The 26,523-nt window shown below is 36.8% G+C and overlaps 1 protein-coding gene, 1 long non-coding RNA gene and 1 pseudogene across 13 annotated transcripts; 1 reads left to right on the top strand and 2 right to left on the bottom strand.

Annotated features, from left to right (window-relative positions):
- Positions 1 to 17,682: 17,682 nt before the first annotated feature.
- On the top strand, positions 17,683 to 18,754 carry LOC125585377 (annotated as a pseudogene).
- A 1,288-nt stretch (positions 18,755 to 20,042) lies between these two features.
- LOC125585376 lies at positions 20,043 to 21,813 on the bottom strand. 5 transcript variants are annotated; one of them, XR_007322300.1, is made up of 3 exons: positions 20,640 to 20,941; positions 20,471 to 20,571; positions 20,043 to 20,386 (listed from the first exon to the last, which is right to left on the bottom strand). XR_007322300.1 is itself a non-coding variant. In XM_048754317.1 (2 exons), exons 1-2 carry the CDS (start codon positions 20,705 to 20,707, stop codon positions 20,221 to 20,223), a joined length of 339 nt encoding a protein of 112 aa, XP_048610274.1. In that variant the 5' UTR covers positions 20,708 to 20,939; the 3' UTR covers positions 20,043 to 20,220. The 5 variants fall into 5 exon arrangements, 1 of the variants encoding a protein (XP_048610274.1); XR_007322302.1 differs by having other exon boundaries at positions 20,535 to 20,571; positions 20,640 to 20,940; XR_007322299.1 differs by having other exon boundaries at positions 20,471 to 21,813.
- Positions 21,814 to 22,408: 595 nt separating this feature from the next.
- On the bottom strand, positions 22,409 to 24,605 carry LOC125585375. 8 transcript variants are annotated; one of them, XR_007322293.1, is made up of 5 exons: positions 23,354 to 24,054; positions 23,156 to 23,243; positions 22,913 to 23,058; positions 22,757 to 22,805; positions 22,409 to 22,622 (listed from the first exon to the last, which is right to left on the bottom strand). It is a non-coding gene; the product is annotated as an uncharacterized LOC125585375 (long non-coding RNA). The 8 variants fall into 8 exon arrangements; XR_007322298.1 differs by having other exon boundaries at positions 22,999 to 23,058; positions 23,354 to 24,053; XR_007322297.1 differs by having other exon boundaries at positions 22,913 to 23,243.
- Positions 24,606 to 26,523: the final 1,918 nt, after the last annotated feature.

Raw genomic sequence — 26,523 nt, 5'->3', positions numbered from 1 at the left:
CTATATGTATATGTTTTTTGGAAAATTTTAAAAAGGAAACTAAATAAAAAATAAATAATAGTATTGTAAATATAATATTTTTAATTCATTAAAGATATTAGTGTAATCAACCATCATAAAAGTTAACGTGAGAGGTCAAATAATATTATAGAGATGCTCAACTAGTAATCTTTCCATTGTGCTGCTTATTCTTCGCTTTCAGCCGTTTAATCCACCAACTTCAACAATATGTTTATTGTTTTATACTTTTATAGCATCAACTAATATATATTTTTTGTGCAACGGCATAAACTAATTTCAATACTTCATGGCCATGATAAAGCAGCTAACCAAGTAACCATCTGAAGTCCAATTTCAACTCTCCTCTCAGCGTCAATTTGATCGTTGGACGAAACAATACAGTCCAAAATCCATTATGTGTAAAGTGAAAGTGATATATCTCTGTTTCATAAAACAGAGGAGAAACAGAAAGGAAGTATAGACTTGTGTATAGCCCATGAATATCAGATGGGTCAGAGAAGTGTTGAGACTAAGAGCCCAAGAGAAATGGCGGCAAAAGAAAGAGTTTCAATGTTAACGTTAGGACAGAGCTGTATGGTAAAAGGCAGGAAGAATACAGCGGGAGAAATGGTCCTGCAGAATAAGTTTTTACCATTGCAGGAGTGTATCTGACCATTGAAGCTAGGACACTTGTCAGTAGATTAAGTTTCAATGTTCTAGGGTTTAAGGGTTGAAGTTCCTATATAAATGGCATTATGCCAATCGTTGTATGTGAGCCGTTTTGATAATAAAAGTAATTTTCAGTAGTCTCTTGTTTTTATTATGGTATCAGAGCTATAAGAAACCCTAACATGTTCAATCATGGCTGCCGCTCCAAATCTTTACCCATTCCCAATATCCTTTCATGTTACCAGATATGTTACCCTAAAACTCAATGAGAGTAACTATCTTTTCTGGAAAACTCTATCTTTTGTGGAAAACTCAGCTTGAAGCTCTTCTTAGCCGTCAGAAGCTTCTAGGTTTTGTTAACGGTCAAACCGCGCCACCTGATGAGACAGTCACAGCAATGGTTAATGATGTACCTGTGGTCACTCGAACCCAGCCTTTGAAGCGTGGAGAGCCTCAGACCAGCTTGTCAAGTCTTGGATCTTTGGAACCCTTACTGAAGAGGTTCTTGGTTATGTTCACAACCTCAACACATCTCAAGATGTATGGCTTTCTCTTGCTGATAACTTCAACAAAAGCTCAGTTGCAAGAGAGTTTGATCTCATGAGACGCCTCCAACTGCTTACTACTCGTGGTAAAGATTTTCTGGTCTATATTCGTGAGTTTCGAGCAATTTGTGATCAGCTGAGCTCCATTGGAAAGCCAGTAGAAGAATCAATGAAGATATTCACCTTTCTCAATGGACTTACTCGAGAGTATGATCCAATTTCTACTGTGGTCCACAGCTCCATGTCAAGGTATCCACCACCAACGTTGGGTGATGTCATCTCAGAAGTATCAGGCTTCCACACTAGCCTGCAGTCCTACGAACCACCAGCAGACGTCGCTCCCTTTACTGCATTCCAGACGCAGAAGATACCATACAACAGTGCAAGTAACCGTGGACCTGGTGGTGGCTTCTCTCATTTTGGAAATAGAGGTAGAGGTGGTTATTCTACTAGAGGCAGAGGATTCTCGCACTAAGTCAACACTAGTGGCTGGAACCAGTCTCAGAACTCTGAAGGAAACCAACCTCATTGTCAGATATGTGGGCATATAGGTCACACAGCTCTCAAGTTCTGGAACAGCTTTCGACAATGCCTATCAAAGCAATGATGTTCCTCAAGCACTTGCTGCCTTTCAAGTCTCAGATGATGCAGGAAAAGAATGGTTTCCCGATTCTGGTGCAACAACTCATATTACTTCTGCAGTGTCAGCTCTTCAGAATGCTACTCCTTACCATGGAAATGAGACTATGCTAGTCGGTAATGGGAATCAACTACCAATCACTCATGTGGGTTCAACTGTCATTACAACTCCTCAAGGTAGTATCCCATTACTTGATGTCTTGGTTTGTCCGGCCACTCAGAAGTCATTACTTTCTATATCAAAGTTATGTGATGATTATCCATGTGGTGTTTTCTTTGATGCTAACTGAGTATATGTGATTGATCTAAAAACTCAGAGGGTAGTGACAAGAGGACCTCGGCATGAGAACCTCTATATGTTGAAGAATTCAGATTTTGTGGCCTTTTACTCTAACTGACAGGTGACTGCAAGTGATTTGGTTTGGACACGCAAATTCTGCGATTCTTCAACATCTCAAGAACAACAAGGAAATTGTCTCCAATAAGAGCGGAACATCTTCTGTCTGCGAGCCTTGTCAGATGGGAAAGAGCACCAAGCTACTTTTTTTTGCTTCTTTATCTGATGCTTTAGCTCCCCTAGATCGAATTCATTGTGATCTTTGGGGACCCTCTCCTATTGTATCCAATCAAGGCTTCAAATACTATGCCATTTTAGTGGATGATTTCTCTAGATACTCTTGGTTGTTCCCTCTTAAAGCAAAGTCAGATTTCTTTCAAGTCTTTGTGGCATTTCAGAAACAAGTTGAGAATCAACTCAACACAATGATTAAGGTGTTCCAGAGTGATGGAGGTGGTGAATTTATGAGTCATAACATGCGAAATCATCTTGCTGCTCATAGGATAAAACACCAGATATCATGTCCTGCTACCCCACAACAGAATGGCTTAGCGGAACGTAAGAACAGACACCTAACCGAGCTGTCTCTTGAGATGATGTTCCAAAGCAAAACTCCATTCAAATATTGGGTTGAAGCTTACTATACTGCCAACTACGTGAGTAATCTTCTTCCCTCCTCTGTGGTCCAGTTCAACACTCCGCATGAACTCCTCTACAAGCAGAAGCCAGAGTATTCATTCCTTCGAGTTGTTGGATCAGCCTGTTATCCATGCCTCCGGTCTTACACTCAACATAAGTTTGATCCATGATCATTACAGTGCATCTTTCTGGGTTATCATGCTCAATATAAAGGGTATAGGTGTTTATATCCACCTACTGTGCGCATATATATATCAAGACATGTCATCTTTGATGAAGAGTGCTTTCCGTTTGAAGGGAGATACAAAAACTATGTTGAACCTTACTCTACACCTCTTCTTAAGGCTTGACAATCAGCTCCTCCAACCGCACATATTCTCATGTTGTGCCTTCTGTCCCAAGCTTCCACAACGAACCACTATCAACACCAGATACTGAGTTGTTGGAAGAAGACACTGTGGTAGAGTCTGAAACACCTATTCCGAGACCTGCAGAGATCTCTAGCCCAACACCAATCTTACCAAGACAAGAACCTGTTGCCGGTCGAACTCATCCAATGACAACTCGTCTGCAACATGGTATCAGGAAACAAAATCCATGTTATGCTCTTCTCACCAAAGTAGATATCCCTTCTCTACCTACATCTGTTGCAACTGCTTTGAAACACCCAGGATGGACGAGTGCTATGGGTGAGGAGACGGAGGCTCAACATCATAATGGTACAATGACATTAGTACCAAGGCAACATGAGATGCATGTTCTTGGTTGTCGATGGATCTTTACTGTGAAACTGAACGAAGATGGTACTTTCAAATGCTTTAAAGCACGGTTGGTTTCTAGAGGTTATGAGCAGGAGGAAGGGATAGACTTCATTGAAACTTACAGCCCTGTTGTCCGCACCTCCACAATACGTATTGTTCTAAGCGTTGCAGTCGTAAAGGGCTGGAGCATTAGACAATTGGATGTCAAGCATGCCTTTCTTCATGGTGAGCTCCAAGAGGAAGTGTACATTGAACAACCTCCGGGCTTTGTCAACGGCTTGTTCCCTGATCATGTGTGCAAATTGAACAAATCCCTTTATGGCCTCAAGCAGGCCCCTCGTGCTTGGTTCAATAAGTTCACCAACTTTCTTATTGAATATGGATTCAGATGCAGTAACGCCGATCCTTCCATGTTTACCTTTCACTGTGATGGACATACACTTGTCCTTTTGCTCCATGTTGATGATGTCTTGCTTACAGGCAATGCTCCTGAGCTTCTCGAAGAGTTTGTTCGACATCTGAGTCAAGCGTTTTCAATGAAAGACATGGGCTTACTGCATTACTTTCTCGGGATTCATGTACAACAACATCCAAAAGGATTTTCCCTGAACCAGACCAAGTATACCGAGGAGATTCTGTATGAAGCTGGGATGTCTAATGCCAATCCTATGCCCATGCCACAACCCACTCGCCTCGATGCTGCCTACCACGACAAAGTGTTTTTTCCGGAGCCTTCTTACTTCCGGAGTCTTGCGGGGAAACTTCAATATCTCACACTGACAAGACCTGACATTCAATTCTCTTTCAACTTTGTGTGTCAGCGACTACATTCTCCTACAATGACTGACTTCCAATATCTCAAGCGGATACTCCATTATGTTTGTGGAACGTCTCAGTACGGGTTACATCTGTATAAGGAGAGTTCTCTTGATCTCAACGCATATAGCGACAGTGATTGGGCTGGATGTCAGGAGACAAGACGCTCAACTACTGATTTCTGCGCTTTCCTTGGCTCAAATATGGTTTCTTGGTGTGCAAAGCGTCAGCCAACAGTCTCACGATCATCAACCGAGGCTGAATATCGAGCTTTAGCGGAGACTGCATCAGAGTACGGGTTACATCTCTATAAGGAGAGTTCTCTTGATCTCAACGCATATAGCGACAGTGACTGGGCTGGATGTCAGGAGACAAGACGCTCAACTACTGATTTCTGCGCTTTCCTTGGCTCAAATATGGTTTCTTGGTGTGCAAAGCGTCAGCTAACAGTCTCATGATCATCAACCGAGGCTGAATATCGAGCTTTAGCGGAGACTGCATCAGAGTTAACATGGATAAGCTATCTCCTCCGAGACTTGCAGGTACCTCAGAACTTTCCCGCCTTGTTGCAATGTGATAATCTCTCTGCTATCCATCTCTCTGCGAACCCAAGCTTCCACCGGAGATCAAAACATATTGAAGTTGATTATCATTATATTAGGGAGTGTGTTGGTCTCGGAGTTGTTGAAGTTCGCCACATTGCAGCAGAGTTTCAACTTGCAGATATATTCACAAAGTCTCTCCCACGGCGTGCATTCACTCAGCTTCGCTCCAAACATGGTGTTGGCGTTCTACCAATCACAAGTTTGGGGGGGGGGTGAAAGTGATATATCTCTGTTTCATAAAACAGAGGAGAAACAGAAAGGAAGTATGGGCTTGTGTATGGGCCATGAATATCAGATTGGTCAGAGAAGTGTTGAGACTAAGAGCCCAAGAAGAATGGCGCCAAAAGAAGGAGTTTCAGTGTTAACGTTAGGACAGAGCTGTACGGTACAAGGCAGGAAGAATACAGCTAGAGAAGTGGTCCTGCAGAATAAGTTCTTAACATTGCAGGAGTGTATCTGAACGTTGAAGCTAAGACACTTATCAATATATTAAGCTTTAATGTTCTAGGATTTAAGGGTTGAAGTTCCTATATAAATGGCATATGCTAATCGTTGTATGTGAGCTGTTTTAATAATAAAAGTATTTTTCAGTAGTCTCTTGTTTTTATTATAAAGGACAGCAATAGGCAAATTTGTAGGCCACTTTAATCAAGGCCCATTGTCCAGTTTGAGAAGTTATCTGTCTCCTGCGTATTACAAAAACTTAAAAGGTAAAGTCTTTACCACACTTCCTGCGTTTTTTCAAAATTAGTTTGTTGTATCAGAATTGAAGGAGATCCGGTTATTACATTGGTAACTAGAATTGTTGGCCACGTAAATATGTTAGTGGCCCATAATATATGTAGCAGAAAAGGAATTTTCTATATTTAGTAACAATAACTTTAAAAGATCAGAAGTATTGATTTAAGTCTTGTCTTTCAATCCGAAAAAGCAAAGACCAAGAAATGGCCCCTTTTATATTATTTATCCCACTTTTTTGAACATTGATCAAAGTTCAAATCACCCTCCATAAGCTCATGACCAGGGCTTGCCGTGATTTATGAATGACAGAATAGAATATAGAAACCAGTATTTTTTTTTTGCTCTCTACCGGAAATCTCCCATTTCCTTTTTTATATCTTCCCTCGGTTGAGTGGACTCTATTTACCGGTAATACAGCCACGGTTTTTCGCATTCCTCGTTAAGGAAGTTTCCAAAATTTTGGCTATCTACTTTATTGAAATTTTTTTCCTCTCTGTTTCTTTCCTTAAGACAAAGATCTTCTTTCCTTTTACCCCTTTTCGAACTTTTCCTTTATCAAGTCTTTCCTTCTCTGATGGATTCTCAAAAAAGAGTAGCAGAATTTTGTGTTATTATAGGGAAGTTCGCAACAATCACGTTAGATCTATTGCCACAAAAGTTTCAGCTCCGCCTCTCCCTCACCGTAGTGAAGCTCTGGAATTCTGAGCTAATGGCAGACATGTTGCATAAGGCTATTCAATCTATGTCGTTGGAAGAGGAAGCACCATTGGTTCTCCCAGACAGTCCTTGTTTCCGTGTCTATGACGAGAATGCTTGCAGTTTGCTTGGTCGTCTGTTGAACCCGGAGGGTCAATCGATGGCGAGAATGATCGAGTACATGCCAACGGCATGGAGGGTGTATGACAGGGTGCGCGGGATCGCTTTGTCTCGTGACCGGTTTCATTTTGTGTTTCAGCGTGAAGAGGATCTCCAGACTGTTGAATGATAGACCGTGGTCTTACAACCACTGGGAAATGGTCATCGATCATTGGACTGCCAATCCTCCAGATGATTTTCTTCAATACATGGAGCTGTGGATTCGTATCCGTCATATTCCGGTGAATCTATTTACAACCAATACGATGTATGCGCTGGATAAAGAGGTTGGCAAGGTTGAAGAGATAGCTTATGACCCCAAAGTGTCTCATACCAAAGATTACATCAGAGCTAAAATACTCTTCAACGTCGATAACCCAGCAAAGGCTTTCATGAGGCTGGAGGTCTCTAAAGAGTCGACGGTTACCATTGAATTTGAATATGAAAAGATCCATAAGCGTTGTTTCCATTGTCTCCGACTGACTCATGAGAAACTTCACTGTCCGTTGTTGAAGAAAGGTGCCCAAAAGGTCAAGATATTTCTACAAACTTCTCGCAACGTCAATGACGCTCCTGTGTCCACTAATCTCCTCGAAGGTCCTCCGGGTTTCCCCTTGTTATTTCCGGAACTATCAAAGGAGGACAGAAAGATGTCTTTGCTCTACATCTCTCATTCAGACGAAACTGAAAGGAAAACTCGGATCCAGCGTGTTTGAGCAAGGTATCGAAGAGAAAAGAACAAAGTCCTCTATCTGTTTGACAAAAATAACTAAGGAACTTGACAAAGGAAAGGGGCATGTTTTCTCTTACCACGATCCTACTTCAGACAAGTTTCGTATTTCGGGGTATACTCAAATATCTCATCCGAAGCTTTCCCTACGAGATAAGGAGGAGGATGATACTGAATCTTCGGCCTCGCATTTCTCTGCCAGCTTGGAACCGGTTCATCCAACGGGTTTTCGGCTTGGCCCTTCTTCGGGAGGGCGAGTCTCCGGGATCCAGGGGATGAGCAAGGCAGGAAGGAGACGTCCTTCTTCATGGAAAATTAAAGCCTTTTCAAAGGCCAGTGTTCCCGTTATCGATACCTCTTCCATGCTCATCTCCAAAGATGGCAATGCAAAGCGCAAACCCTCTACTCTGGTTCTCCCAGAAAACAAATCCCTCAAAGTCTCAAACTCTACGGTGGCTTCCGTATTGAAGCCGCTGCCTCCCCAATGAGCATATTCTCTTGGAACTGTCAAGGTGCTGGTAGCAAGGAGGCAGTTCGGAAACTCCGGGCTTTTCGTAGGAAATTTTTCCCGGATTTTATGTTCTTAATGGAGACTAAGCAGAAGTTTGATTTTATGTTGGGTTTGAAGAAGACTATGGGTTATGATCACTTAATTACTGTAGAGCCGGAGGGATTGAGTGGGGGTTTAGAATTGTTGTGGAAAGATAGCTATCAAGTGGACGTTATATCGAGTGATAAAAGAATTATCGATCTGAAAGTCAAATTGGGTTCGATCTCTTTCTTTTTAACCTGCGTCTATGGTGACCCCGTACAAGCAAAGCGTCTTGATGTGTGGGATCGTCTGGTCTCGCTGGGGTTATGTAGAGATGAGGCGTGGATGCTAGCTGGGGATTTTAATGAATTGTTATCGAATGATGAAAAAAGTGGTGGAGCCATTCGGAGTGATTCAAGTTTCTGGGGTTTCAGAAATATGCTTCAAGATTGTAAGCTGCGAGAGATAAGGTACACTGGTAATTGTCTCTCAAGGGGAGGAAAGCGTGAGGATGTTTGGGTACAATGTCGGTTGGATAGGAGCTTCGGCAATAGTGAATGGTTCTCCTTATTTCCTAAGGTTAACATGGAGTATCTAGAAATGTGGGCCTCCGATCACAGACCGATCAGAATTTGGTTCGCTCTGGAAAATGATGCCTCAAGGAAAGGTCGGTTTTTCTTTGACAAACGTATGTTGTCCAGGGATGGGTTTGAAGATATGGTAAGACGAAGTTGGGAAGGGAAGTCAGGGGACCGTAGTAGCACGATGGATCGCATTGGATGGTGTCGGAGAAGAATTATGAATTGGAAGAGGAATGCTGATCTGAACTCCAGGAACAAGATTGTTCGCCTCAAGGCAGCCCTGGAAATAGAAGTTTCAAAAATCAATCCCCAGTTCAATTGGTGACAACTTGTCTTGTGGAGAGTTGTTAAAGGGTGAGGTCTTGGGTTTGAGTAACGCCAAGCGCATCAATAACCTACCGGTGGATGTAGAGGCAGTTCCTCCCACGGTGAGGGGTTAGGGTCGGTGCGCTGCAGTGCTGTGAAATCTGGGGTCCGCAGGATAGGTTGTCACAAAAAAAGTCGACTTTTTTTCCTTCCAGATTAAACAAGAGCTAGCTGAAGCTCTTAGAGAGGAGGAACTCTTTTGGAAACAGAAGTGCAGAGAAGAATGGCTACGTGCTGGTGATCGTAACACTAAGTATTTTCACAACTGTGTGAGAGGAAGAAGAATGCAGAACAGGATATTGATGCTGCTAGATGAGGCCGGACAAGAGCAATTTTCTGAAGGGGAGAAAGGAAACATTGCAGTGGAGTTCTTTAGAGATCTCCTCATGAGTTCTAACCCAGCTGATCTCGAGACTCTGTTCTTGGGATTTCAAAGAAGAGTTTCTGATTCCATAAACTCGCATCTCACAAGGCAGATCACTTCAGAGGAGATCAGGCTTGCGGCATTTAGCGTCAAAGGAAGCAGCGCCCCTGGCGAAGATGGTTTAACAGGGCTGTTTTATCAGCGTTTCTGGCACATCGTCGGTCTAAAACTTACTGAAGAGATTCAGGGTTTTTTCCGTTCTTCAGTGATGCCTTCTGGGTGGAATCATACGCAAATCAGTCTGTTGCCGAAAATCTTAAATCCTTCTAGGATGCGACATATGAGGCCAATAAGCTTATGCTCGGTCCAGTATAAAATTATCTCGAAAATTCTCTGCAACAGATTGAAATCGATCATGCCTGAGATAATTTCGGAAACCCAGAGTGCTTTTGTATCTGGTCGTCAAATCCCTGACAATATAATCATAGCCCACGAAATGGTTCACGGACTCCGTACTGTTGAGAAAATCGCTGAAGGTTGGATGGCGATAAAGACGGACATGTCGAAAGCGTATGATAAAGTAGAGTGGAATTTTGTTGAGACTTTGTTAGAGAAAATGGGGTTTGATCATATATGGATTCACTGGGTAATGGCTTGTGTCAGCTCAGTCTCTTTCTCGGTTTTGCTGAACGGGGAATCACATGGCTACATCAAACCTGAACGAGGTCTTCGTCAAGGCGACCCGTTATCTCCTTTTCTGTTTATTCTTTGCGCAGAAGCATTGGTGATCTGTCTTAACTCCTCAGAAGAAGCTGGTCGTATTCATGGTGTTCGTCTTACTGATTCTTGTCCTTCGATACATCACCTTCTGTTTGTGGACGATAGTCTCCTACTTTGTAAAACGAATTCTGAGGAAGGTGCGGAGATATTGGCGTGTCTTAAGCTTTATGGTGATGCGTCGGGACAGGTAGTCAATCATCTAAAATCCTCAATTAGTTTTGGCGCCAAGGTCCCTGAGGCAACAAAAACAGAGGTGAAAGGAATTCTTGGGATTGATTAGGAAGGTGGAGAAGGATCGTATCTGGGTCTTCCAGAGTGCTTCAGTGGCTCTAAAATCAAACTCTTGAGTTTCATTCGGGAGAAGCTGCAAGGTCGTCTTTGAGGCTGGTTTTCTAAGGCCATCTCACATGGGGGAAACGAGATATTGTTGAAATCGGTGTGTTTAGCTCTTCCAGTGTGCGCGATGTCTTGTTTCAAGCTTCCTAAGGACGTTTGTAATAAGCTTACCAGTGTAATGATTGAGTTTTGGTGGAGCAGCGGAAACAACAGAAAGAAGATTCCTTGGGTGGCGTGGCAGAAGCTATGTAAAGAGAAAGAACTTGGAGGTTTGGGTTTCAAAGATATTGAGAAGTTTAATCAGTCCTTACTAGCTAAACAGGCATGGAGAGTGTGGTCTGAGCCGAACCCGTTACTGTCTCGCTTGCTCAGACAATGCTACTTTAGTCATTCATCTTTCCTCGACTGTAGCGTGGGCGTGAGACCTTCTTTTGCTTGGCGTAGTATGCTTCATGGTAGAGATCTGATGAAACAAGGTTTGCTTCAAGAGGTTGGCAATGGTGAAGAATCTAGAGTATGGCTGGACAATTGGTTGCTTACATCGATTCCTCGTCCTCCCCGTTATCATCAGGACGCTATTGTTGATCTCACCTTGCGGGTATCGGATTTGATTGATGGTCAGACAGGGACTTGGGATCATAACCTTGTACGTCAACTTATTATTGAAGAAGACGTTAACTTGGTGTTAAATACGAAGCTCAATCTCTCTCGCGCTGATAAACTAATATGGGGTCTGACTAAAAACGGTAGATATGATGTTAAGAGCGGGTATAAGCTTATTGAAGCTCTGCTTGTACTTGATAATCCGAAGATCAATGATCAGCCCCCTTTGGAAAGGCAACTATGGAGCAACCTCTGGAAAACAAAAGCTCCTCCCAAGTTAAAGCACTTCTTATGGAGAGTTAATTCGGGGGCTCTAGCAGTTAAGGCTCGACTTCAAACACGTGGTGTCCAAGTGAATCCAGTCTGCTTTGTGTGTGACCAAGGTTCAGAAACGATATGTCATGTGCCTTTCAACTGTAAAACTGCGAAATATGTATGGGAGAAGTCTAGGTTTCCTCTGCCTCCTGCTGGCTGGTCTCAGAACTCTGTGTTCCTCAACCTGCATTATCTTATTAGGTGCAGTAAAAACACGGCGATTGGGCCTTGTCTTCGCCTATCCTTTCCATGGATCCTTTGGCATCTGTGGAAAGCAAGGAATGCTTTTTGCTATGAGCATGTGTACCCAGATCCTGCAATCATTCTCCGTAGAGCTATGGAGGACGCGGCGGTGTGGCTGAATCTCCATGATACTCTCCCTAAAGCAGAGTATACGTCGATATTCATGGGGTCGGTTCCAGAGAAATGGCAAAAGCCGTCATCCTCTTTTGTGAAATGTAATGTGGGTTCCTCTTGGGAAGGAAGTTCTACAATAGCTGGTGCCGCTTGGGTGGTCAGAGATGAAAGAGGAGTCGTTTTATCTCACAGTAGAAGAGCTTTTTCTAATGTTTGATCGCTTTATCATGCCAACGTAATGGCTCTACATTGGGCAGCTGAAGCCATGCGTGATTTCAAACTAAAGAAAGTGGTGTTTGAATTCTCCGCTCTCGAGGTTAAAAAGGCAATGGACCACCCACTTCTCTGTTTTGGGAATTTCCAACCTGTCTCTCATGCCCTATCGGCGATTTCTTCCATCAGAGACGCCAAAATCAGTTATGTCCCAAGCTCGTGTAATCTTATTGCCAACTTAATTGCAGTAAGTGTGACAAGAGATCAAAGGTATCAATCGTACGTTGCTAGGAATGGTCCTGCATGGTTAGCTACCCAGATTGGCCAGGAAGCATCAGCATGAAGGGCTCCTTTATGTGGAGTTTGCGCTTTCTTCGGGTCTCCTTATCTCTGGTTTTCTTTGCTCCTACTGGAGTGTTGTTTTTGGTTTTCTTTTTTTTTCTCTGCATTGAACCTTCTCCCATCCTTTGATGGTGAATATATTTTTTTCAAAACTCTATAATGACAAAAAAAAAAGAGTAAAAGAAATCACTTAAGATACATTCCTAAAGTGATTCCTAAAGTATATCTAAGCCTAATTAAACATGCATTGGTTTAACCAACTACATGCCCTTAGCATGGAATTGGATTTGAACCAGATTTCAGATCAATCTACATTGATTGCCTGCTATCATTATATTGTTGCTAGCAATACTGCATTTTTTGTTTAGGATTAAGTTATTTTTTGGCTATTTGTAGTTTTTAATTTGGTTCATAAAGAGATAACAAATGGAAATGAACCTAAAATAACGTAAAAAATACACTTGTTGGTATTTACTACTTACATTCGATTGCCTTCGTATTTTGTGCAACTTATAATTCACATGTCATTAGTGTTGGGAATGTCCTAAAATCATTTGTACTTATTCTAAAAGAAGTCGTAGCGTCGAAGTTTGACAATCTTATAATATTAGGTGGTTATAATGTTTTGTTAAAACCCGTTTATAATTTAAGAATTAAGAATTCATTGCTAATATTATATGATCTTACAGGGTCACACACCTAAGCAAACTGGATTATTTATATATTAGGTTCATACTAATATTATATATGATATAATATACGTATATATATTCACATATGTGATGTGAGTTTATGAAAGGGTCACGTTACCTTTGAATAATAATGATAGTCATTATTATTAAAAGAGCAAAGTTAAGTATGGACTACATGTATATATACCAACCATTTATTAAAAGAGAAAAGTTAAGTATAGGCTGAGCCCATAAGGAAACCTAATTGATTTAGGTTACTGTGTATATATACCAACCATATATTATGATATGAGCATGGTTTTTCCCTTGGCCGCAACCTAATAAAAAGGACGAAGTGTTCGTGAGTTTTTTGAGACAAGTCTCGACAGTACTCAACTGATCCAGTTTGTGTGCGTGTGGATAACAGTAGAGGCACGACGTTTGGAGTGCTAGAAATCTTGACTTGGTTTATTCAACTTTCCGCTGCAGAATAACTAAGTATATTCGAAACAATAAGATCTAGACTTGTTTGCATGAAATTCAAGGCAAACTGAATTCATAGGTTGATTTATAAATTGTTATAAACCGGTATGAATTTCTTCAGTGGTATCAGAACCTACTTGTTTAATATTGAAATTTGATCTTGTTTAATCTATAATTTGATTTAGATAAATAAATTCTAGTAATTCGATAGTTTAAATTTGATGTATTCGATATGAACCCTAATTTGATTATGGTATTGATCGATTTCTAAAACTATATATTTGTAATTATTAGATAAAGATGTACGTATTAATTTATTTGCTAAGGAATATTGATTTTAGGAAAATTCAATATTACATATAAATACGGCATGAATGGGATCAGTATGTTTGATCATTCGACAGATTCCTTTTATACGGTTTATTATATTATTATGCATTCTTTGCTTGTCGTATGTATATTAAATAACTAGCCATAAAACATTAATGTAATGTTATGAATCCAAGGTTTAAATTGGTACAAGTATTACACTCGTGACATGTGAAACCGATTGAATCCTTTGATACCAGCCGGTTCAGTTTTATCGGTTGTAAATTGGTTTGGTTCAGGCGAACACATGTTTAATCTTTCATTTAATTGGAATACTAATATGATTAGATTCTCAAGATTAAATTAAGATAAACGATGTAAAAATATTAATGGTTTCAATTAGATTAAAATAGTTTAATTATTTGTAAAAATTAAAATGCATATAAGATATGTATTAGTTATATTTATATTTTATATTTGATATAAATTTTAAATATAAAATTAAAATTGAACTAAAATTTGTTTTTCAATTAATTTCAAGTATTTTTAATGTCTACCCAATCTTATCAACTATCAAGGTTCGTTTCGATGTAAGATGTGCTTGCCAAAGCAAGGTGTCTGCAATTACATGAGTGATGTAGATGGTAACAGTTACCATATGAATATAAGATTGGTTTACTTGACTAAGCTATCAAAACGGTTTTGGGCTTAGAGACATAGGTTGGATAAGACATAAAATGTCATTTGACAACCAAAAATTATATTGGATACAATTAGCAAAGTGTTGCTTACCTAAATAGCTATACATTCGGGCGATGAGCCAAAGCTCACTCGGATTTTAGTGAAATATCGATCTTGAATTATTATATTCAATTTGAGGAAAATGTTTTGAATATAATATGAGTTTTCTTAATTGTTGAGATTTCTCTAATTCCTGAACATCATACTAATATTTGATATTCTTCTAATCCACCTATGTTAACTCCTCACAACTCATTTTCATTGCGATATGCTCTTAAGAAGGACAAATTGAATGGATCAAATTTCCTCCAATGGTATCAAAACCTGAGAATTGTTCTCAAACAAGAGTTTAAACCCTACTTGGAAGATCTGAAAGGGAAAAAGACTTTTGAAACATCGTCTATGGGTATTTATGTTAAAGAAGTAAATGTTACTACTTCTGATTCTACTTCTTGGGTATTGGATACCGGCTGTGGTGCTTATATTTGTACGAATATGAATGGCCTAAGAAACAGTAGAATTTTGGAAAAAAGGACAAGTGGACCTATGCATGGGAAATGGAGCAAGGGTTGATGCATTAGCCGTGGGAACATTTCACTTGTCTTTACATTCAGGCTTGGTTTTAGAACTTAAGAATTGCTACTATGTACCTGCTATAAATAGAAATATTATTTCCATTCCCTGTTTGGATTTGGAAGGATTTCAGTTTTCGATCAAAAACAAATGTTGTCTTTTGATCGTAATGATATCTTTTATGGTAGCAGCCCATTAGAGAATGAACTTTATATTCTAGACCAAGGCGTGCATGTCTATAATAGCAGTACCAAAAGATTCAAGTCTAACGATACGAATCAGATTTTTCTTTGGCATTGTCATTTGGGCCATAAATGAGAAACACATTCAAAAACTCCATAGTGATGGACTTTTGAGCTCATTTGATTATGAATCATATGAAAAATATGAATCTTGTTTGTTGGGTAAAATGACTAAGGCTCCTTTTACTGGACACGGTGAAAGAGCCAAAGACTTGTTGAAACTTATACATACTGATGTATGCGGACCAATGAGTATAAATGCTAGAGGAAACTATCAGTACTTTATTACATTTACTGACGACTTCAGTAGATATGGTTATGTTTATCTAATGAAACATAAGTCTGAATCTTTTGAAAAGTTCAAAGAATTTCATAATGAAGTACAAAATCAGCTTGAGAAGAAAATAAAAGCTCTTCAATCTGATCGAGGTGGAGAATATTTGAATCAAGCGTTTAATAATCATCTGAGAGAATGTGGAATTGTTTCACAACTCACTCCTCCAGGAACACCACAGTGGAATGGTGTGTCCGAAAGGAGGAATCGAACTTTATTAGATATGGTTCGGTCTATGATGAGTCATGCAGATCTTCCACCATCCTTTTGGGGATACGCTCTAGAAACGTCTGCGTTTACTCTGAATATATTTCCATCAAAATCAGTTGAGAAGACACCATATGAGATGTGGACTGGAAATGTTCCAAAAAAAAATTTCTGAAAATTTGGGGTTTTGATGCTTATGTCAAACATATGTTTACAGATAAGCTTGAACCAAAATCTGATAAATGCTTCTTCGTTGGTTATCCCAAAGACACCAAAGGTTATTATTTTTACAACCCCACTGAGAACAAAGTGTTTGTTGCTTGTAGTGGCATTTTTCTTGAGAGAGAATTTTTTTCTAAGAAGAATAGTGGGAGTAAAGTACAACTCGAAGAAGTTCAAGAAACACATGAGAATTTTTCATCCTCTCAGGAAGATGATCAATTAAATTTAATAAGAGTCGTAGAATCTACACCTGTGAAACCTGGGGTACGTAGGTCTGAAAGAACACTTCACGAACCTGTTAGATATGGGGTTTGGGTGACGGATCATCATGATCTATTGATAATAGAGAGTGATGAACCTACGTCCTTTTAGGAACCTATGATGGGCCCAAACTCCGATAAATGGTGAGAAGCCGTAGAATCTGAAATGGACTCCATGTCAGTAAACAAAGTGTGGACTCTGGTTGATTTACCTGATGGTGTTAAAACCCCTGTTCGAAACTACGTTAGGCGCTAGTCGGGCGGCTATCTTGGGCCTAGCGAGTTACTGAAAAATCAGGGATTAAGCGGGGTATACGCGGGGCCTAGTTATTGTATAGTTTAGCATATAAACTAAATTGTTTGTTTGGTGCAGTGGTTTCTGGCATCTTAAACGTCCCAGCCACCTGAGTTCGAAGGAAAGATAGTGAATTCTTGTTATATTATTTTGTTTTTCTTTATTGAAGGGTATAGTTGTAATTCTCACTTCATCTTCCTCATTTAGGGCTGCGATACTGCAACTCAAAAAACACAGCCGCATCCTTTAGTTTTCTTATCTACATCACTTTTCTATGTTTCTTTAACCTAATACTTACAGATCCTGTATATATTGATTGATTTTTAACTTTAAATGGGCAAAAAACGATGTTTATCAAAGTCTCCGATTTTTTGTCCGATTAACGCCAAATCAAAACGCTGCTTGAACGCCGAGCGTTTATTCGCCGCGTTTTCGGGCTCGGCGGCCGAGGTTTCGAACAGGGGTTAAAACCATTGAGTGTAAATGGATTTTCAAGAAGAAAGCTGACATGGATGGTAATATACGGATATACAAAGCTAAATTGGTGGCAAAAGGTTACAAACAAATTCATGGTATTGACTATGATGAAACATATTCACCAGTTGCAATACTTAAGTCCATTCGTATTCTCCTAGCAATTTCTGCTCATTATGACTATGAGATTTGGCAAATGGATGTGAAAACAGCTTTCCTTAATGGAAATCTCGAAGAGGATGTGTACATGACACAACCTGAAGGTTTCACAATCCCTGGAAGTGCTTGGAAAGTATGCAAGCTTCAACGTTCCATTTATGGTTTGAAGCAAACATCTCGGAGCTGGAATCTTCGTTTTAATGAGGTAATCAAAGAGTTTGATTTCATTATAAATGAAGAAGAATCTTGCGTTTACAAGAAGACTAGTGGGAGCGCAGTTGTTTTCTTAGTGTTGTATGTAAGATGACATACTTCTCATTGGAAATGACGTTTCTATGCTTAATTCTATAAAGGCGTGGCTTGGAGGTTGTTTCTCAATGAAAGACATGGGAGATGCTGCATATATTTTGGGAATAAGAATCTATAGAGATAGATTAAATGACTATTGGATTATGCCAAGATACTTATATCGATAAGGTTTTGCATAGATTCAAGATGCATGATTCCAAGAAAGGCTTCTTGCCGATGTCTCATGGCATAACTCTCAGCAAGACTCAGTGTCCGTCGACACATGATGAGCGAGAGCATGAGTAGAATCCCATATGCTTCTGCTCTAGGATCTATCATGTATGCCATGTTCTGTACTCGTCCAGATGTTGCATGTGCTTTGAGCATGACGAGTCGATACCAATCTGATCCAGGTGAAAGGCACTGGACAGTAGTCAAGACTATCCTCAAGTATTTAAGAAATACTAATGATAAGTTCTTGGTCTATGGAGGAAGTGATGAACGTGTTGTGAGTGGTTACTGATGCCAACTTTCAGACGGACAAAGATGATTTCCGATCACAATCTGGTTTCATCTTTTGTCTTAATGGAGGAGCAGTGAGTTGGAAGAGTTCCAAGCAGAGCACCGTCGCAGACTCAACAACTGAAGCTGAATATATCGCAAAGGAAGCTGTTGGATTCAGAAGTTCATTGCTGAATTGGGTGTGGTTCCGAGTATTTCTAACCCAGTGGATCTCTATTGTGACAACAATGGAGCCATTGCACAGGCGAAGGAACCTAGATCCTACCAAAAATCCAAACACATTCAAAGAAGATATCATCTCATTCGTGATATCGTCGATAGAGGAGATGTGAAGACTAGCAAAGTCTCAACGGATGCAAATGTTGCTGATCCATTGACAAAACTTCTTCCACGACCTAAGCATGAGAGTTATACCACTGCTATAGGAATAAAGTTTCTTAAGATGTGATCTTGATTTTAGTGGGAGATTTTTCTTTTATGATATGATGTTCAGGTTTACATACATTTGGTTATGTTTTAAAATTAATGAAATTGTTTCAGATTTATTTTTTTATTAGATAATTAAATAAAAGTTCAAAAATAATTTATATCATTCTTATAGGTCATCAAGTACGTGACTTGATCATGAAACCCTATAGGTGAGAGATGTTATAAATTATTGAGGTCCCTAGTCAAGATTGTTAACTGGGGAAATTAATAACCTGACTAGTATGTGAGGTGATTGATGTCTAAGTTTCATTGAGTCATTCAATATGTGGTATTGAAGTCAATCACATAGATATGTGTTGGGGAACACAGTATCGGACTGGCCCGCTATGAGAGCTCAATAAGATTTTTATATGAGTGTCATAAGAGTTTCTCATTACGACTATAGAGTATAGTCCTTAGACCTGAGTTAGTCATGATTTTTTACTTACGGATTAGTTCACTTTGACCTTGTCAAACCTCAGCCGTAACTGGTGATTATAAAGGCATTGATTAGGTGTTCTAGAAAGTTTGTAAAGAACAGGGATGGAACAAGATAAGATTTGTTCCTCCCATATAACGGGAGATAAATATCTCTGGGCCTATCGAAGATTTGATACTGGAAAAATGCATGGCCGTGCTCAAACGAGGTGAATGTCAGTCGTTTGTTTTATCAGTATAAATCGAAATTTGATAAAAATGATCTAGCTTAATAAGGATGACACTAGTTCTTGCCTTATGCTGAGATCGAGATATAGAGACAAAGAGATTATGAGAATATATGATTTTAGTATAAGTGGGAGATTGTTTGAAATGTCCTAAAATCATTTGTACTTACTCTAGTAGAAGTCGTAGCTCGAGGTTTGACAATCATATAATATTAGGTGGTTATAATGTTTTGCTAGAAACCGGTTATAATCTATGAATTGAGAATTCATTGTCAATATTATATGATCTTACATGGTAAAACACCTAAGCAAGCCGGATCATTTATATATTAGGTTCATACTAATATTATATATGATATAATATATGTATATATATTCACATACGTTTATGAAAGGGTCACGTTACTTTGAAATAATAACGATGGTCATTATTATTAAAACATCAAAGTTAAGTCGCCCATAAGGAAACCTAATTGATTCAGGTTACGTGTATATATACCAAACATATATTATGATATAAGCATGGTTTTTCCCTTGGCCGCAACCTAATAATAAAAAGGACGAAGTGTTCGTGAGTTTTTTTAAACAAGTCTCAACGGTACTAGCATCCCGTATCGATCCAGTTTGTGTGCGTGTGGATATCAATAGAGGCACGACGTAGTTTGAAGTGCTACACTACAAGAAATATTGGTATTGGTAGCACCCAAAAAACACTACTATAGGGCTTTCCTAACGTTTTTGTAAACGCTCTGACAACCGCAGCTATAATAGATCCCCCTTTATCGTAGCATATTTTCGTGTGCTATAATAAATAGAAATATCGTAGCGTTTAAGTTTAGTTATATTAAAACATTTTAATAGCACCATAATTTTGCTAAAAATGTGGCATAACATAATTTATAATGACACGAATATAATGCTATAATCAAAAATAAAATAATAAAAAATGTTAAATTAATTTATTAAAATTTAATTATTTAAAATTAAATTAAAAATTAATTCATAAATAAAAATTAAATTTTATTGATTAAAATCAGTATGCAAATAATTAAAGAATACATTAAACCATAAACAAATAAAAAACATTAAACCAAACCATGATTAACCTAAGGTTTACACATAAACCCGGTTTAGAAATTAAAAAAAAAAACTAAACCAGCTTAACCTAAAAAAAATAAATCCTATCTCTGCACCAACTCTTCGCCGCCGTCAACCGCATCAATCTTTACTCTTCCACCACCATCAAACTTCTTATCTGTATCTCTTCCCTTGCCTCTGAACCAACTCCATCTCTTCTCTTCTATATTTCTCGACTCCAATTCCATTGACGCTTCAAACTCCCACCACCTGAATCATCAAAATTTGCAATTTATCAGAGCTCCAATGAACATAAAAACAGAACATACCAACAAAATCTAAAACTATGGTTACCAGAAGAAGTTCACACATGAATATAAACAGATTCATGGATGTAATTAATTCCAGTCCTGCATACCACCATATATTGTCTCCTCTGCTAACGACCACCAGCTCTGCCCATGAACAAAAAAACAGATTCAAAACAGAGAGAGAGAGATAGACAGGCAAATAGAGAAGTGACCGTGGTGGTGGTGAAAGACTGCGACTCGATCGAAGGTAGTGCGACGGAACCGACGAGCCTCTTCCCATGTCTTCTCCGACACATCTCTATCAGACCCGTTTACCTTCTCTGACGCCTAACGAGGTTCAATCAAGGGTGTGAGAAAGGGTAGTACCGGCCGTCGCATCTTCTACTCTCGAGACCATCTCCATCTCTTCTCTGTTCTCTCTGTTTCCTCTCTCTCTCTCTCTCTCTCTCTCTCTCTCTCTCTCTATCCCTCTCTCTCTCTCGTCTCTCAAGAACGAGATCTGTTCAGATCTCAGAAAATAATTTAAAAAAAAATTATAAAAGCAATTAATCTCAAGCGTCGATTCGATACCATACCATCTAACGGTGCAAATGGTGATCCACGCCTAACCAATAGAAACAAAAGGTGAGGATAGATAGAAGAGTTATTTTGGGCCTTTGATCTAAACTTATCAATGGTTCAAAATAAACAATACAAATTATCTTTTTATTTATTTATAGTTATTATAAAAACTATCTAAAACTTTAAATAATTTGGTATTATAATTTAAAATTTGAAATCTAAATTTGTATCAAAAATTCCACATGTTGTGTGATTGATTAAATATTAAAAGTTAAAATTTAATATCCTTTTGTTCTAGTAATTACTTTTTACAAATGTTCATTTTGAAGTTTATTATGTATTTGATGTTGAAGTTCAAGGCATGATTGGGGTTTAGATCTTGAAGTAGAAAAATAAAAAAATTCTAATTTATTATTAGTATGAGATTTTCTTTTTACCATGTTACTTGTTGTGTTATCTTTGGATTTTATGATGAAATATTCAAAATTTAGGGTTTAGGGTATGATGAAAGTTAGCATTTCCTGTTATTATTAGATTTTAAAAAATAAAAATAAAATACAAATAAACAAAACTTTTTTAAAAATAATCTGATACTAAAATATTTAAATAATAAAATCTAAATGAAAATATTTCTTACATTTTGTGTTTAGATTTAAGATTTATTAGACTTTGAGGTTAAATTTAAAATTTGAAGTTAGTAAAAAAGATTAGGTTTTGACTAAATATTTCAATTTTTTTTTAAAAAAAATATTAGAATTTGAATTTAAACTTAAGATGTGAAATTAAATAATAAAAAGTGATATTATTTCAACAGGATATAAGGTTTGAAGAATGCAGTTAGGGTTTAGGGAATGTTTAGAGTTTGTAGTTAGGGTTCAGGGCATGTTTAGGGTCTAGAAGTCAAAGTAAAAATTAATTATATTTGTTTTTTCTAATTTATTATAAGTTTGAAAAGATTAGATTTATGATTTTGTATATATGTAAGGTTTAAGTTTGAGGTTTAAGGTAACATATTTGGGGTGTAGGTTTAAGATTTAGTGTTTGAGGTTTAGAATTTAAATTTGAAATTATATATTTAAAGTGATTAAATTTTGAATTTAAATTTAAGATTAAAGCTATATTATGAAAATATTAAAATTTAGAAGTTCATGTTTAGGGGTTAGGGTTTAAAACCCCAATTAATCATATACCCAAGGCTAACTAAAACTCTTAAAACTCTATTTTTTATTATTTGATTTCAAATCTTAAATTTAATCTAAAAGTAATATAAATGATAATTTTTAAACATGACCTTCATAATATACATTGCAATAAGAATAATAAATATAACTTACTCTAATAAAACACAAGTAAATTATAAAATTGCATATACTTTTCCATTAAAATTTTAAAACATACAAAAGTCAATACAAATTCAATATATAGTTACGTTTTGTTATTTGAATTGTAAGTAGTTGGTTGACAAGTCATTGCCACAATAATATTGCATATAAAAAGAACAAGTTTTACATAAGATCATCCAAACACTAAACTAACATCATAGACTATCGAGAAAAATGAGAAAATGGTTGCTTGGTCCCTTCAAGAGTTGTGGCTCTTCTTGGTATCCACAATCTTTTCCTCAGGCATCGTTGCTGAGAAAAGGTACAGAAACAGACAGTTCAAGACATTCTTCTCGATTAGTGATCAAAGTTCCACTTGAGAAATTTTCAATCTAAGTAGCCAAAACTGGGTACACAAGCTTCACGAAAATAGAAAATCAAAGAACCTGATGTTCAAGCATAAACCATCCTTCACAAGCTTCCTGATGTTCTGGCCTGTAGTTTTTGTTCAAAAACAAAGCAACATCCTTTTTTAGAAAATGAGAGATTAATATCTATTCAATAAGCAAGACAGTAATAAAAAAATCTTCAGATTAACAGACCTTCCATTCACTAATCTAATGATTCAGTAAACACTATCTCCACCAAATCACAGCTCTACAAAGTTAAGAACAAGTACGAGCTTTACATTTGCAGATCGGGAAAGGACAAAAACATAGTCCTCGTCCTCAGATCAGAGGATTTACATCTGCAAGTTCAAGAACTTAGTTTCTATACATGAAACCTTCATTTAGTTCCATGAAAATCTGCAAGTTTAGTTAGTAAGTTCTCTGTGAATGGCTAACCTTTGAACGTTTTGCTAAGGACGAGAGTATTCCGTCTTTCTCTGCTATGTAGCAGGACTCATCACCACTCGCATAACTCATCACCAGGCTGATCATATTTCACAAAATTTGTTAAAACTCAATTATCATTATGAAAGCTCCAGCCACCCAAGTGCTAGAAACGAAACCAGCTGATAAAGTGATATACATGTTTTATACCTCGGGTGGGTTCATGACGAGACTGGCCAGAATCTGACCAGAGATGTTGGAGCAAAGTGATAGAGTCTTGATATCCAGAACTCAGTGAAACTCTCCTCTGCACATGCCAAGTCCGTGTAAAAATATTTGATATCTATCACAGAAGCCACTTTGTATATCTGTTCAAAGTTTGAAGCTTTATGAAATTCATTAACTTTAGTGAAGTATTCGTCAGTAACAACCATCCTCTTCAACCTTATTTCTTCAAGCTAAGTGTAAGACTCAGACATCGGCGACCTCTAGAAGAAAAAGAAGAAGCGAGAGAAGGCAAAGGTGATGGTGGTGAAGAGCGACGGAGGAAGGCGGATAGGTTGGTTTCCGGTATGGCGATTCAGAATCGAGTGAACGGCGGTAGAGATACGATTCGGAGGAAGCATCCCGGAGGCAGCCACACACCTCTATCTATAATCTCCGCCATCTTTCACCCCTACCTTGAAGCTCTCAGCGGAAACTGGAATTGTCTCCATCACAAAACGATGGATTGTTTAGGTTCTATTGATAAATCTCACTAGATCCAGTGGATTAAGTTTGAAGAAGATGGATAGATTTTTTTTTTGTTTAAACGAAGATAAGATAGATTGAAGTGAATAAAAAAAAAATCTTTGTTTGAGAAGAGAGGGAATAATGAGTTATTTTCCTAAGTGTTGGCGGGCAAAAATAATTTTTTCGCACAAAAATCTTACCGTAAACAAAATCCGCGAATTTTGTTTCCGTGTTTAATAAAATTTTGTCCTACCATTAATTTAATGCTACGATAGAGTTGGTGTTTAAATTTGCTACTTTTAATAGCAGTTGGTGAATTCGTGCTACCGCAAACTGTTACCAATATTCATATTTCTTGTAGTGCTAGAAATCTTGACTTGGTTTATTCAACTTTCCGATGCAGAATAACCAGGTATATTTGAAATCATAAGATCTAGATTTGTTTCAATATTTGCATGAGATCTTAGACAAACTGAATTCATAGGTTGATTTATAAATTGTTATAAACCGATATGAATTCATACAATTAGATGGAATTAATTTGATTGTTTTGACCAAAGAAGCATATATTAAGTTCAACAAGCACATTTTCCCTTCATTAACTACTTTCCTAATTCATACCAAACAGCCTAATTTCCTATATTTTCCTCATCTACGTCTAGACTCAGCACCAAAAGGTTGGCAGTAACTGCTGTTTGAGCTTAGCACATGTTCATACGGAATTAAATCAAATGAATACTGTTAAAGAAAGATTCCGCCAAAACCAACCGATCAAATTTTTCTCAAAAAAAACAACCGATCCAATCTGTTAAATTAGATAAATTAACTTTATATATATATATATATATATATATATATATATATACTAGGTGATTTTCCCATACTCAGGCACAAATATAAATATTATAAAATAAATATACTATAATAATTGATTATTATTTATTTTAAATTTTAAATTAATTTATAATTTGTATGCATATTTTATATTAATAATAGTATATTACTTTAATTAGATATATGATTTTAGATATGTTATATCTAATCGATTTTATTGTTTCTATACTCGATTTTGTTATCATTTGGGTATATTAGATTGCATCTACTTCTTCAAATTCAACTATAATATATTTTTTATTTTAAATATATTAAAATTATGATTAATTTTCTTATTTACATTTACGTTGGTTGTTGTCTTAAATATCTAAATATATTTGAGAAAGACTATGTATAGCTTAAAATATATTGTGCTTAGAATGAAATATAAAATAAACTAAAGTGTTTGATTCCAAACTATGTAAATTATAATAACGATAATATTCTATAGTCTCATCATATATATAAATTTTACAAAAGAACTAAATTATAACAGTTGGTAAATATTGTATTTTCATTTGTTAATATGTTTTGAGTCATCTTATAGCTTACATTTATAAAATAAATTATTGTTATAAAATTATATATTCTTATTGTAGTTAATTCTATGATTTTAGATACAATTTGGATTACTCGAATCACTCATGTTGTGAGTATATTGAGTTACAAATATTCTTTCAAATTCAAACTGAAGTATAATTTATTTTTATAATTAAGTAAAATTAAATTAGTTTTATTTATCGCTTAAATGTGCATGTAGTTTCATAATATTAATCAAATTATATGTTGAACTTTTTTTAAAAAAAAATAGAAAATAAAGCGATGAACAATATGAAGTTACATACATAAGTAATTAATACATTTTTGGAAGCTCATGAACACATATCAATATTTACAATAATTAGAATAATTTATAAATTCTAAATAATTTTATGCCTTAGATTTACAATAATTAGAACACATATCAAGATTATGCGTGTGAATCTTGTCTTATGAAATCACATTATATGAACAAATATATTTTCATCTAAGAGAATATAGATTTTAAAAAATATTTTATTACTTCAAAAGTATATTTTATGCTATTTAAAAATATTTTTAAATGGAATATTTCTATTTTGTGAACTTTTCTTTTTAATGAAATAATATTATATATACATACATTTTCGTTTTTAAATTTGTTTTAAAACTTTATAAATGTTTCCTTGTAATATTATTTGGAAATTTTGAAAAAGGAAACTAAATAAAAAATTCAATAATACTATTTAAATTTAATATTTTTAATTTATTAAGGGTATCAGTATAATCAACCATCGTGAGAGTTAACGTGAGCGCGACACATAAGAAATTGACTTCTCGAATAATATATATATATATATATCTATTTGGAATGAACCGGTTTAAATATTGGATTGTTGAATTCCAACATTCTATCCACTATTTTGAGGATAAAATATGATTATGTTGTCAAATATAATACATTTTATTTGATATATATTGTTATATTAACCATATAATTTGGATAATTATATATGAGTTAGTATTGTTTAGATGTATGATCATGTGATAGCATATATTTGGTATAGCTGACAATGATTTTAGACGAGTGGTTATGTTGATGCTTTAATAATCTTTTGACAAAATAAAAGAAGATGCTTTAATAATGATAATGGTTCCTTAACCTGCACTCCTTTTGAGTTGTAATCAATAGGCCTGGGCATTTCGGGTATCGGTTCGGTTCGGTTCGGGTATTTCGGGTTTCGGGTAGTTCGGAT

The sequence above is a fragment of the Brassica napus genome, chromosome C4, assembly GCF_020379485.1.
Source record: "Brassica napus cultivar Da-Ae chromosome C4, Da-Ae, whole genome shotgun sequence".
Taxonomy (NCBI): domain Eukaryota; kingdom Viridiplantae; phylum Streptophyta; class Magnoliopsida; order Brassicales; family Brassicaceae; genus Brassica; species Brassica napus.
Note: the sequence above shows the minus strand (reverse complement) of the source record. Positions and strands in the feature narration are given on the sequence as shown.